The sequence below is a fragment of the Semicossyphus pulcher genome, unplaced genomic scaffold (genome assembly GCF_022749685.1).
Source record: "Semicossyphus pulcher isolate SPU_LCO1_2020_fin unplaced genomic scaffold, fSemPul1.0.p SCAF_25, whole genome shotgun sequence".
Lineage (NCBI taxonomy): Eukaryota > Metazoa > Chordata > Actinopteri > Labriformes > Labridae > Semicossyphus > Semicossyphus pulcher.
In genome coordinates, this window is record NW_027211699.1 from 2,617,764 (window position 1) to 2,630,860 (window position 13,097).

General features: G+C 40.0%; 2 protein-coding genes and 1 non-coding gene across 3 annotated transcripts; 2 read left to right on the forward strand and 1 right to left on the reverse strand.

The window, feature by feature from the left end:
* The first annotated feature begins 1,417 nt into the window (after positions 1–1,417).
* trnac-gca (transfer RNA cysteine (anticodon GCA)) lies at positions 1,418–1,489 on the forward strand. Its single transcript has one exon. It is a non-coding gene; the product is annotated as a tRNA-Cys (tRNA).
* A 632-nt stretch (positions 1,490–2,121) lies between these two features.
* On the reverse strand, positions 2,122–5,561 carry dcaf7 (ddb1 and cul4 associated factor 7). Its single transcript, XM_069675989.1, has 7 exons — positions 5,185–5,561; positions 4,713–4,871; positions 4,278–4,389; positions 4,078–4,196; positions 3,788–3,997; positions 3,550–3,667; positions 2,122–3,333 (listed from the first exon to the last, which is right to left on the reverse strand). Exons 1-7 carry the CDS (start codon positions 5,320–5,322, stop codon positions 3,161–3,163), a joined length of 1,029 nt encoding a protein of 342 aa, XP_069532090.1. The 5' UTR covers positions 5,323–5,561; the 3' UTR covers positions 2,122–3,160.
* A 1,935-nt stretch (positions 5,562–7,496) lies between these two features.
* On the forward strand, positions 7,497–12,962 carry ccdc47 (coiled-coil domain containing 47). The gene is made up of 13 exons (XM_069676065.1): positions 7,497–7,597; positions 8,897–9,186; positions 9,295–9,396; positions 10,162–10,336; positions 10,459–10,580; positions 10,667–10,732; positions 10,845–10,946; positions 11,085–11,195; positions 11,305–11,390; positions 11,493–11,551; positions 11,657–11,766; positions 11,871–12,038; positions 12,307–12,962. The coding sequence occupies exons 2-13, from the start codon at positions 8,905–8,907 to the stop codon at positions 12,385–12,387; spliced, it is 1,464 nt and encodes a 487-aa protein (XP_069532166.1). The 5' UTR covers positions 7,497–7,597; positions 8,897–8,904; the 3' UTR covers positions 12,388–12,962.
* Positions 12,963–13,097: the final 135 nt, after the last annotated feature.

The window sequence follows — 13,097 nt, forward strand, 5'->3', positions numbered from 1 at the left end:
TCTGACTCTGTGTTGTGTTGTACAGTCTACAGCCACCAAGCAGCAGCATTTATAGTTGTGGAGAAACAAACATTCATAGGGTTTCTCTTTCTTGCATGCAGCCACAGCTGTAATTCTATGCAGAAATGGGAAAATACAAGTCTCTCAATACATATGAAACGCTTTTCAAATGTACAATAGCCCATCTATAAAAAGTGCAAAAACACCATGCTAACACACTCAGAAAGTCAGCACTAAAAGAGGTCATAAAATGGTTCCAGAACAGGAGGTTATAAGAGATGTCGAGTCGGCAGTTCACGCATGTGCTCTGGCACCATCTGGTGGTTTAACATTTTAAGTTGAAACATATTGCATAGATGCCCAGACTTCACATATTGCTTAAAACACTGGGCAGCTAAATTATAATAATTAAACATATCCTGTTTTAGCCATCTAGGCTGATGGACTGTACAAATCATCCAAATGGAGTCAATTATTCTTTGAATTTCTGCAGCCAGAACATTTCTTTCAACCAGCAAGCGCTCATTCTGCTGTCGTGATCGTGACCTCTGACCTCCTTGAAAAGAAATAACAAATACAATCAGATATTTTATACTAGTACTCTTTTTTTATATAGTGTTCATATTCTGCATTATAAATACCTAAATATTTTATTTTTACTGTATGTATTATAAGACAAATTCCTTTCAATGTAAAAATCTGAGATTTATTGGCCAAGTATGCGTGCACATACAAGGAATTTGACTCCGGTTTTTCTTAGCTCTCAATGTACAGACATGCACATTGACATACTACACTTAAAACAAGGACAGGTTAGACAAGGTAACACAGCCACTTAGACACTAAAAACTACTATATACAGGCCTGTGGATACAAAAATATATTACAGAGTAAAATTACAAACTTACAAAAATAAATCCGATTCTGATTTTTCTACAAATAATTTTTAAAAAGCTGTAAATCAATGGAAAGATACCACAGTGCACACATGCTAACAATGGTGTTAGGTACAAACTATATAGCTATAAGATTTAAAAGTCAGATGTAAAAATTGGGGGTATTTTATGCTTTTTTATTTTTTTTTATGTGATGCATCTTTAATGGTGTAAAGTAGTTTGTCAAATATGTCTTCAGCGTCCTTATCTGGTGACATAAAATGGTCAAGAATTCTGAATTAAGATTTTGAAAGACTCACCACTAACAATATTTTTTCATTCTTTAAAAATATATTTATCTTAAAAACAGAGAGAAACTCACATGTAGCAGGAAATGTATTTATAAATTAAAAGAAGCTGAATCCTGAGCTTGCAGCTACTAACACACGCACGAACACACGCACGCACTTGTTAAACAAACACGGCAGGAGGGAATGTTAAATACTTACTTGATGGGCGATACCTGTGTTATTTTCATGTCAGGGGGTATAGCTCAGTGGTAGAGCATTTGACTGCAGATCAAGAGGTCCCCGGTTCAAATCCGGGTGCCCCCTACGATCTCTTTATCTAAATCGCTTCTTCACCTCAGGTTATCACCATAGACTGTATAAATAGGTCATGACATGGTAATAACAATGCTAGCTCCTGTAACCGTGCGCCAACAAATCCCTCCCACACCCTCCATTGTGTGTCTCCTTGTCACCTTCGTATGCTAGCAAATGACAACATAAGCTTCTGTGTGGTGGGATGCGTCTCCAGGATGGTAAATAACCAAGATCAAAGTTTTAATTAGCATTAGAAAAACACAAAAGGTGAGCAATAAGACGTGGAGCATCAGAAGATAAAACTGGTGTTCTTAATAATTTTGTCTGACAAACTGTAGAGGTTGAAGCTAAATTACGCAACCCCTGGTTTAAACTGCGTTAGGTTAATTGATGATCTTACCTGTTAATTTCAAAGGGTTGGACATAAACTATTTGCAGTAACTTCTGGCCAATGGGTAAGATCATTTTGCAGTAAAATAATATTTTGACATGCTGAATTTTGTGGTGGTGATTTTCCCCGTCCTGTGGAGGTAGCTTTTTTTGAAAGTAACGTAGAGTTCGGTTCTGTATCTATTATAATCGGTATCGTGATCTGAAAACCAATTGTACCTCCAAAATAAACAAACACTGACACGTTTGTTCCTAGGACATGGAGGAATACAATTTATTAGAGCAAATTCAATAATAAACTTTATGAAAAAGCTACAACATGAACACTTGGCTTACCAACATCTGAAGTTGATATATTTATATGTATGTACATTTTGCCTTGTAATGGCATGCTACAAGGACATGACCCTTTAATAATTGAAAACAACGAAGAAAAACAGAGCCAGACACAGTCAGAAAGTTGTTTCATTCTACTCCCATTTCACAACTCACTCTAACACAAAGAAAACGCAGCTTTCCAAGCACGATTTTTTTTACAGAGAAAGAAAGAAAGAGAGTAAGTTTGAGCTAAAAAGGCTGAACCACATTGCTCTGGTAGGTTGTGAGTGTTGCTGTACACGGCTGCCTCACTGAGTCACCAGCCCGACTAAAACACCACTGCAGTGACTTTATGAATCCCTCTCAGGTTATTTTACTATCAAAATAAATGCACAGGTCACAAGTTTGAGCCTCCAAAATATCAAACTGGACATTGTTTTGATTAAAAGTAACCGTGTAAGTTACCACAGGGGTAAACAGGATTAATGCACTGATCTTATGAGTCCGCAAGAAGACTACAACATATCCCTACCTGTTAGAGAGGTCATCATCTGCCACCTACAGTAGTATGTATCCACCTATACAAATCAAACAGATGAAACACACGACATCTAAACCCTTCATGATAATCTCACAGCTGGCCAAAATCACACCAACAAGTATAAAAATCAGGTTTTCATAGACGACTGCTCAAAGCTTCTTGCAGATGCTGTACAGATGCTGATGAACACAACCTTGTGAGCAAAATAAATAAGAGCTCTAACACGTTTAATAGAAGAACAATGGAGGGAAGAGATGGAGAGAAAATGTAAACCAGGTTATTGTGGAGCAGGTGTGTCATGCTCCAAAACGCGTTCAGGAAGTTCACTTGTGACCTCGTCCTCCTCCTTAAAGCAGTGGGACAAGGGCTAAAAAAATTAAGTCCAAATCGGAAACAACACCCCTTCTCTTCTTCGGGAAGTGTTCATGGGTTTAGACACGCAGGATCTCCAGGCAGTTGTTGTAACAGATGGCGATCCAGTCCGGCTGCGTAGAGGCCCACTGCACGTTGTTGATCTCCCCTTCGGCAGTGTAGGCCAGGATGGGATCCTCGATGGCCCGCGGCATCTGCTGGATGTCCCAGATCAGAGCCTGGTGGTCGTCGGCTGAGGAAAGAAGACATCAAGAGGGACGTTTTACTGACGAGTTAGGGAATGAAACTTGTTCTCGGTTTGTCTACTGTCATCTATTAGAAAGAGGAATGATCTAATTCAAAAGCAAAAAAAGGGGAGGCACACAAACTGTTGCACAATTACATGCCTTAACATTTGTATTTTACTCTATTAGATTGCTGTTATCCCACAATCTCTAGGTGCCTTTACCTGCAGTGCAGATGTGACATGAGGAGTGAGGGGCCCAGGCGATGCCGTTAACACAAGCGCGATGGTTGTTCAGTCGAGCCACAGGAGTGCAAGGCACACGTACATCCAGGATGACCACCTATGGCACAGAAATATCAATTAGACTAACAGAGGTGGATGAAACCCTCAATTCCCATATGACATATTCCGGACATTATATGGTGTAATGACAGGATGAAAAAATTCACAGTAAACTCACCTCCATGCCGTCCATGGCCATTGTAGCTAAGTAGTTGGGGTCCTGCTTGTTCCAGCAGAGGCGGAGCAGCGGGTGGTGCTGAGGGTCTTCATAGATAATGGTGCTGTGCTCCAGGTGCCGGAGGTCAAACATGCGGACTGATCCATCGGCTCCCACAGAGGCAAACATATCTCTTCCACCTCCTGCACGGCTGAACGCGATGTCGTACACCTGCACAGACAATAAGCTAAGTACATCCTTTCAGGCCTTATACAAAAACACATCATTTAACAGCCCGGACACATACAGACCTCTTTGTCATGAGCAATCAGCTGGGTCTTCACGTGTCCAGACACCAGGTTGACTCGTCCTAACACCTGGCCGGTCTCCAACCCCCAGATAGTGCAGGTGGTGTCAATGCTGGAAGTGCCTGAAGAAAAAGTTGAACAACATGATTAAACGTACAAACGAAAGAGCATCAAATTCAAATTTGTAGCAGTGGATTTCTTACCAAGCAGATTGGGGTCAACCTCATTCCAGTCAAAGGAGGTGAGGGGAGCACAGAAGTCTGAGTTCTTGTTGTTATTCAGCAAACATTCGAGGCGTGTTTCTGTGTCGCTGACCTGCGAGATGAAGGCAAAGGAAGTTTGCAGTGGGTAGAAGAAATATATTCAAGATAATGTGCCCATGTTACAGCTCAAAATAAACTACTGTACTGTATTCATCACCATAAAAGGAAAATGTCACAAAGTGGAAAGATGTGGTTCACTGCTTTGATTTTTGAACAACAGTGGATCAAAGCGGAGTAAGACATATTCGGCTTTGGCAATACACAATCCTTTGTTTAAGGATAAATTCATTGATAGCTTTAATTATTTCATGGAAATTGATTAACAAAAAAATACTGATGTAGTTCCAAACAATCCCGTAACATCAAATATCCTACCCTCCAGATGCGCAGGTAGTCCCCACTGGTGGCCAGCAGGTCCGGATACACCCCCTTGGTGTCTGGGATCCACATGATCTTGGTGGTGGGGTAAGGATGGTCAAATGTGTTCCTGCAGACAAACTCTGAGCTCTCCTCTTCCAGACCCACCAGCTGAACCTGGACAGGAGCACACACACATCACCTGTTATTTCAAGACGAGGACAGGACCGTTCACAGGGCAACGAGAGTCAGAAATAGCATTTGTTACGTGTAGCGCTGCTAAGGGAAATTATTATTAATGACACAATACAGACTAGCTGAATATTAACACAGGAGCGCTTAGTACTTTTACTGGGGAACCAAAACAAAGCAAACATTGTGAATGTATGCCTCAATGCTGCGCAGGACAGCTAGCATTAGCATGAGCGCGCTAACCTTACCATCTTTAGCGTTACGTTAGCTAATGAATGGCTATAACCACAGCACGCACCTTGTTGTTGTATTCCTCCACAAAGCTTCCAAGCGCGAGCCGAAAGCGTTTGTCTGGGCGGACGCTCCAGTTCATCGCATACACCGTCCATGGCGCCTCGTATTTGTAGATCTCTTTTCTCTTGCCGTGAAGCGACATCCTCCCGAACTGCAGCTGTTGTCTGAGCAGCTAACACGCTAGCGTTAGCTAACTACGAAATAAGTAGTCTCGCAAGCAAACTGTTACCAGTTACTCAACTTGCAGAATCTAATGTCATCAGCCGAGGCGATAACTACCATTTAATCGAACTAATCTTGTTTTGGAGCAAGATTTCTCACCACTTTACCTAACAAAGAGTAGCATTGCTCGTTACGACGAAGGAGATGCAAAGTCTCCAACAATTCCAAGGACTTCCGGTTTTGTTTTCATAATAAAAGCGTCGACACAGTATTCAGATGTGTCGACTGTATTCATTCAAAACTTTTTTCCTCATTAAAAAATACATAATTTTATATTTCTATGACATAGTAATTTATTAATTGCATTCCATGGCTTTGGTAAATACAGGGGGCGCAATCACACTGTAGTACGTTTTGTTTTCCAGTCCTTGTATTTTTCGCCCGTTTGGGGAAAAAATAGCAAAGATACCACATTTGCATTTTCCGTAAGCATAAAATGCGAATACAGTGACACCAGACCACAACACCAATTTCTGGGTAAATTCCAGGCATAACACCCCTAGTCCTGTATCTTATTTTAGACATGACAACAACAGATAGGGTTTTTCTGCTAACGATGTTAGGATGGGGTGCTCACATTTTATCCTCCTTTAAAAATTATTCAATCTCCTACTGCTAATATGTTTGGCCTAATGCCAGATGAAAACGATGCTCACGAGTACACAATCACTGGTGTTCGTCACTGTGCTTAACTACATCCCTTGTTTAGTCTGAGTTTTGTTTTGAATATTTTAACCGGAAGTACAAATTTGCCATTGTGTTCAACTTGACACACATTTGTAATTACCTGCTGTGCCCACTAGAGGGCAGTGATACACATGATTAAAAAATATAAAAATTGGAATTTGCTTTCTACTTTCTTTATTCGTTTGCTTTCTTCTTGTCTTAACAAACAGGGATCGTTTCGTTTGACTCTAATCAAAATAAAAACCAATCAATCAATAATCAAAATAAAACCTCATAAAACTACTTACTACTAAGAGAAACAAACCAAGGTAAAAAAAACAAAACATTTGCCAGCCAACCTCAATAAACAATACAAGCCTGTGGTATATTACTTAATGTATTCAAATGAAACAGTAATCATATTATAAATTCAATTTTGGAAACAGTTTAAGGGTCTTTGCTACATAACTTACTTTGTTATTATAGTTTTTCACATTATTCTTCCTCAAATTCTTCCTGTTCACTCTGGGGAGTCCGCTTAAAATGCCTGACTGTCCTGATAATAATAATTAAAAAAAAGCAGATACTTATTTTAAAAAATATAAAAATATTAAAAAATATAACAAACATTCACACAGATAGAGATCGGTAATTTCCAAACGGGAGTCAGTTTTATGTAATCATGCTAGCGGAAGCAGAAAGATACTTATGCTATTGTTAGCGATATCCATGTGTGGGTGTTACGGCCCTCTAGTGGTCACAGAGAGAAATTGCAAAGTGGCTATTATCAAGCTAGACATAATAGCGTAAATATACGTCCGGTTGTATTTTCAAAATAGAGGTTTTATAATCGCCATGATGTAGTTACGTACTGTGACCACCGGGGGGCAGTGTTTACTCATTGTAATTTGATAAAACGTGTTTTATTGCTACAGTATGCAAAATGTGTATATCATTTTACAATTACAATCCAGAATGTAAGAAGATAGTACAAAATATCTTTTACACTTTACTACACCATATGTAGTCAAAGCACGGGTGTATTTGAGAGGCTTTTTGTAATTATTGTTATCTTTATATTAATATTTGTACTAATATTAATATAATATTCGTGATCTTATGTAATAGAGAGCTCTATGAAACGTCCATGATCATACAAAGTGTATCATAATAATATGTTCTAGATAATGAAAACTGCATTTTAACACTAGTTCTTATTACTGTAGATATATAGTTGTAGTAACGTACTGTCACCACTGGAGGGCAGCCAAGATTTCTAACGTCAAGGCGGATATAACAACAGCATACATACGGTTCCGGTAAAGACCTTCAAAATAAAACTTTAGTCAGAGGCGTAGACAAGGGAGGTGTTCTGTCGTGGTAATACATCCTGCCGGGATACTTTTGCTCTGAAAGGTTGACCCTGTATCGTGTAGTGAACCAGCTTTAGGCGTTCACATTTCCACAAGGACAGTTCATACAACTTTTGCTCAACCAGCGTAACGTTTATTGTCAGAGTTATTATACAGGTAAGTTCCTTCTTGGTCCTGTTTTTATACGACTCATTTCCAAAGTTGTCTTAAACAGTAAAACGCTGCTTTCGGCTCAGGATCAGGTTGGTTGCTAGCAACAAGGTGCCCTGCTAGCATGCTAATACTAGATTTGCTAACAGCTAATGATAAAGTGAGAGAGTGCTGGGGGATGGGTCTGGCACTGAGGTATGATTACGGCTTGTGGTTTACACCTTTATGTGACATTAAGTAGGCACACAGTGTTAGTAGTAGTAATAAAGGCAGACATAACCTGTTATTTAGCCTGTTAGCATTCGTGTCGCTTTGATTAGATCGTAGGCTAAAGTTAGCAGCGCTCTGGTTGACTCAAACACATATGGTTCAGCTAACTTAGATTTGGCTGATATTTCCCAATTACAGCACCCACGACTTCCTTGTGTTTCGTAGTGTTATTTTTAAGTGAGTCTCGGTCCGCAGGGCTTTATCCTCTCTCTGATAATTGTCACGAGCCCCCTTGTGTGTGAGTCAGGGTTATTATAGTTAACGAAAACTAAAACTAGCAGTGAAAAAATAATTTCATTAATTGACATAAAAATAGAAAGTAGAATTTTCTAAAAAACAAAATTAAAAACTACAATGAACAACGCTGAACGCGAACTAAAACTAAATAGAATTGCAGGTAATTTTCATTAGGCCTAATGAAAATCATATTTGATGTCATGTATTCTTTCATCCTTCCCTTTTCAGCTTCTTTAAATTAAGGCTTTCCTCATAATACCTAAAAAACTAACATGAAAACTAAATTAACACTAAACTAAATCTAGTCAAATCCTCAAAATAAAAATAAAACTGCGTAAGAACTCGTAAAACTAAACTGAAATCAAAAACCAAAATGCAAGACTAAATAAAAATAAAAACTGATGAAAATTTCAAAACTATAATAACGCTGGTTTGAGCAGAGACCGACCTGGTTATTGTGCTTGGGATCAGTTTAAACTGGGCTTGGTCACAGTTTAACTTTGAGTTAAACAAAAGCCCAGCCCCAACAGTCAAGTGAATTAGTTGGTTTCACCATAGCCCCACTTAACACTTTACAAGTTCTCCAGAGACCTTTTAATCTAAAGACAACCCCATTGGCCCACATAGACGTGTAAATTGCTGCACAGTTGACAAATTTCTGATCGGATTTGACTTCCTGTTTTTGGACAAATGTGTGATATTATTCCTCCCTATAAGTGGTAGATATCTTAGGAACGAAGGCTTCTTCTCTGTTTAATCTGTTTTCCTGTCTGTTGCATCCACTCTGTATTTGTGCAGGTCCCACCATGCGAGGTCTGTATCTCCTCCTCATCCCTGCGCTGCTCCTCCTCCTGGCCTTCCCTGTCTCCAGGGGACGCTACAACGATGACTTTGATGACGGCGAGGACCTAGCAGACTTTGACGACAATGACTTTGCTGAGTTTGAGGACACGAACGACGACCTGGCAGCTGAGGCAGAAACTGCCCCCCCACCTCGTGTCGCACAGTCCTCGCAGCCTGAAGAGGACGAGGATGAAGATGAAGCCACCGTGGAGCTGGAGGATGGTTTTGATGACTCAGAGACACAGGTACATTGTTTAATATATGTTTGTTTAATATATGAATGTAGAATTTTTTAATTTCATTAATTTATACACAATCTGTTGCACAACTAATTTAGCTTCATGTTTCCCTAGGATCAAGACATATACAGCAAGTATGACCAGGAGGAGTTTGAGGGGATTGGAGACATGGACAAGCCGGGCCACTCCATGAAGGACCCCCTCATAATCCACACAGTAAGCTGGGCTTATTGCTGAGATCTTCTCACATACTGTGTGTAGATCTGTAGATTGTAATCTGCCCTGTCTCTGAATGTGCACAAAATTTCACCTTTTGTGTAAATACTATTTTACAAATCAAATCAGTAGAAATGCAGATTACTTACTGGCTGTTGATTTTGTATGGTTAACAAAGATTCAGGAAATTTATAGTAACTATGGCGATAAGCGGTAATTGCGGGAGCGCACTTCCACGATATCCAGTTGATTTTCCTCGCTGACGGTCGCTTTCCTTTTTTGTTCCTGTTTGCTTCATCTGAGCGTCGAATTTGTTTCTTTTTCTTTGGATTTTCACTTATTCTTGAAGTTGTATCTGTAGTCATCCATCTTTTCTTTGTTTGTTCAGCCATAGTAGATTACTGTTTACTCGCAACACTTATTATTATTACTTTAACAATGGCAATGCTGAAATTGTATCCGTAGGGAACTGTTTGCTTTTTGCCAAACTTAAAGTTGCTACATTGACAATGATAAGAAAATATTAGACGTGTATTAGCTTATTGTACATATCTATATCAGCAAAAAAAAACAATAATTGCAGCAGAGGAATGTCAAACTATGTTTGAGGTCATTTCGAAATGGTCATCATTATATAGTTTGTCCACCAGAGAGCACTAACAGGTCGATTTTTGAACTGTAAAATCTCTCTATGATCTTAATCACACACAAAAAAAAACATCCACATGAAGACTATTTATTCATCTATGTCCTCTTCTCCTGCAGGTTCCTGCCCATCTGCAGAACAGCTGGGAGAGTTACTACATGGAGATCCTGATGGTCACCGGCCTGTTAGCCTACATCATGAACTACATCATCGGCAAGAACAAGAACAGCCGCCTCGCTCAGGCCTGGTTCAACTCGCACAGAGAACTTTTAGAGAGCAACTTTGCACTAGTGGGTGAGTTCCACCGGCGTCGCATGTGTTCGTGTTTTTTCCGCATGTTATGGCAAAATGCACGACATGATGACGGCCAGTATGAAGCAGATCTTGCGTTAATGGTCAGTGATTTGTCTGTTTAGGTGATGACGGCACCAGTAAAGAAGCAGTGAGCACGGGGAAGTTAAACCAGGAAAATGAACACATCTACAACCTGTGGTGCTCGGGACGCGTGTGCTGTGAAGGGATGCTAATCCAGCTCAAGGTACGGACAATTACTTTTACAAATATATGTTCGTGTATTTGTGTTAAAACATACAGTCATGTAATGTTGTCTGTGGTCTGTTCCAGTTTCTGAAGAGGCAGGACCTGCTCAACGTTCTGGCCAGGATGATGAGGCCCGCCTGTGATCAAGTGGTACGTATCAGTCGAATAACAGTTCCGATAAGTGTGTGTAGTCACAAAACGGATATTCTGGAAACTAAAGTAATCGTCTCACTAACATTGTGTGTGTGTGTTTGTTTTTTAGCAAATCAAAGTGACTCTAAATGATGAGGACATGGACACTTTTGTGTTTGCTGTCGGCACTAAGAAGGCCATGGCCAGGCTTCAGAAGGAGATGCAGGACTTGGTAAATATGCTTCCCAACTGTTGCACATTAAATTGATTGTTACTAGCCAAATGTTTATTTTATGCTTCTAGATGCATACCCAATTTTTGCTTGTCATTAATATTTAAACAAAGGCCTTAATTTGTCCTTTTCCCACAGTGTGAGTTCTGCGGTGACAAGCCCAAGTCTGGAGCCAAGTATGGGATCCCAGAATCCCTGGCTATTCTTAGTGAGATGGGCGAGGTCACAGATGGGGTGATGGACAATAAGGTAAACTTATTTACTTATTTCACATATGCTTTGGGAAGAGCACAACAGAATTCCATTTGGACAAAAACATCTTCTTCTCTCTCTGATGTGTCTGCTTCTGTATTTGTAGATGGTGCATTATATCACCAACCATGCAGACAAGATCGAGTCCATCCATTTCTCGGACCAATTTTCTGGTCCAAAAGTTATGCAAGAGTAAGTATTTATTTAATGTGTTTGTCTTTTTTAATGCCTTTTATGTAAGCGTTCTTATTTTTGTTTGTTTGTGTTACTAAAAGTTCTCGTGTTGATTTTAAGGGAGGGTCAGCCTTTAAAGCTGCCTGAGACCAAGAAGACGCTGCTGTTTACATTTAATGGTGAGAGTTTTGTCTCTCCTACTGTAAAAAGTCATGACTCAATGATTACATTTTACTCATCAGTAACTACTTTAATTTATGCTGACTTGTTGTGTGTGTGTTTAGTGCCTGGCATGGGCAACACTTCTCCCAAAGACATGGACGCTCTGCTTCCTCTCATGAACATGGTGATCTACAGCATCGACAAAGTCAAGAAACTCCGTCTCAACAGAGAGGTGAGCGGATCACTATCAGTATATCTATCAAATGACGGCTCACTTATTCTGTCTTCAAAGTTCAAAGTCCAGCTATGAGTCTCTTATCCTCCCTGTACCTTTAGGGCAAAATGAAAGCTGACAGAAACCGCGCCCGTGTGGAGGAGAACTTCCTGAAGCAGACTCACGCTCAGCGTCAGGAGGCAGCGCAGACGCGCCGCGAGGAGAAGAAGAGAGCCGAGAAGGAGCGGATCATGAATGAGGAGGATCCTGAGAGACAGCGTCGTCTGGAGGTGGGGAATCAGAAATTCAAACAACACTAAAAGTCATTTAAAGAAATAGTTTGACATCTTTATAACAATAGAAACAGTTAGCTTAGCATAAAGGCTAAAAACAGGGCTCTGTCCACAAATCAGAAAATCCTCCTACCACTTCTTAAGCTAGTTTACAAGTTATATCTTGTTTGTTTGATAAGTACAGAAACAAAAATGTAGAAGCAACAATTTCAAACATAAAATAAGTATCAGCTTCATGTCTCAAATATTTGTTGTTGTTTTTCAGGAAGCAGCGCAGCGCCGCGAGCAGAAGAAGATCGAGAAGAAGCAGATGAAGATGAAGCAAATCAAAGTGAAAGCCATGTGAAAGGATCACCACAGGGATCGCGATACAAGCACATGTGAAAGCAGTGCTCAGCTTAGACAGTTTTCTCCAGCTTCTCTCACCACAGTCCGCAGCTCTGGCTCACAGTCGCTCCAGCTCCAAGCAGACATCCTGTGCCTCCGTAAAGCTTAGCTGTCTGTCACCAACTGCTCCGATTGGTGTGGCTTCACTGTGATGACTGAGAGTGAACTGTCCGTGTTAAGAGAGAGAGAGAGGGACTTTTTCACCATCAAATCTGTCACCAAAATGCACGCCAGGATTTTCTTTTTTTAATCTCTCCAACTATCTTCTCGAAACTAATTGAAGCTCTGTTTGGAAGCTGTGTAGCAGGGTGAGCTTTTTAAACCTAATCTGCTGGGAAGGAACACACTATTGGGTGGTATTGAGCCACATTTTAAAAGGAATTCAAGCATTGCTGCGGTTCATTTGGTATTTATAAGCATTAATATAAACCTAAACAATTTTTTTTTATTTATACCTGCTATGAGTTCGGTTTCTTGCTGGCTGTTTCTAATGAATATCTGAACAAACATAATAAAATGCACTGGAATCTGTCGAAAAAACTGTTTCCATTGTTTTTAATGGTGAATTTTAAGTTTTGATCTACAAGAAAATTGCTGATGACTGACCTTGGGTGCAATAAATGTCTTAAGACGGCATAAAAACTGATACACAGACCTCTTAAAAGAGTG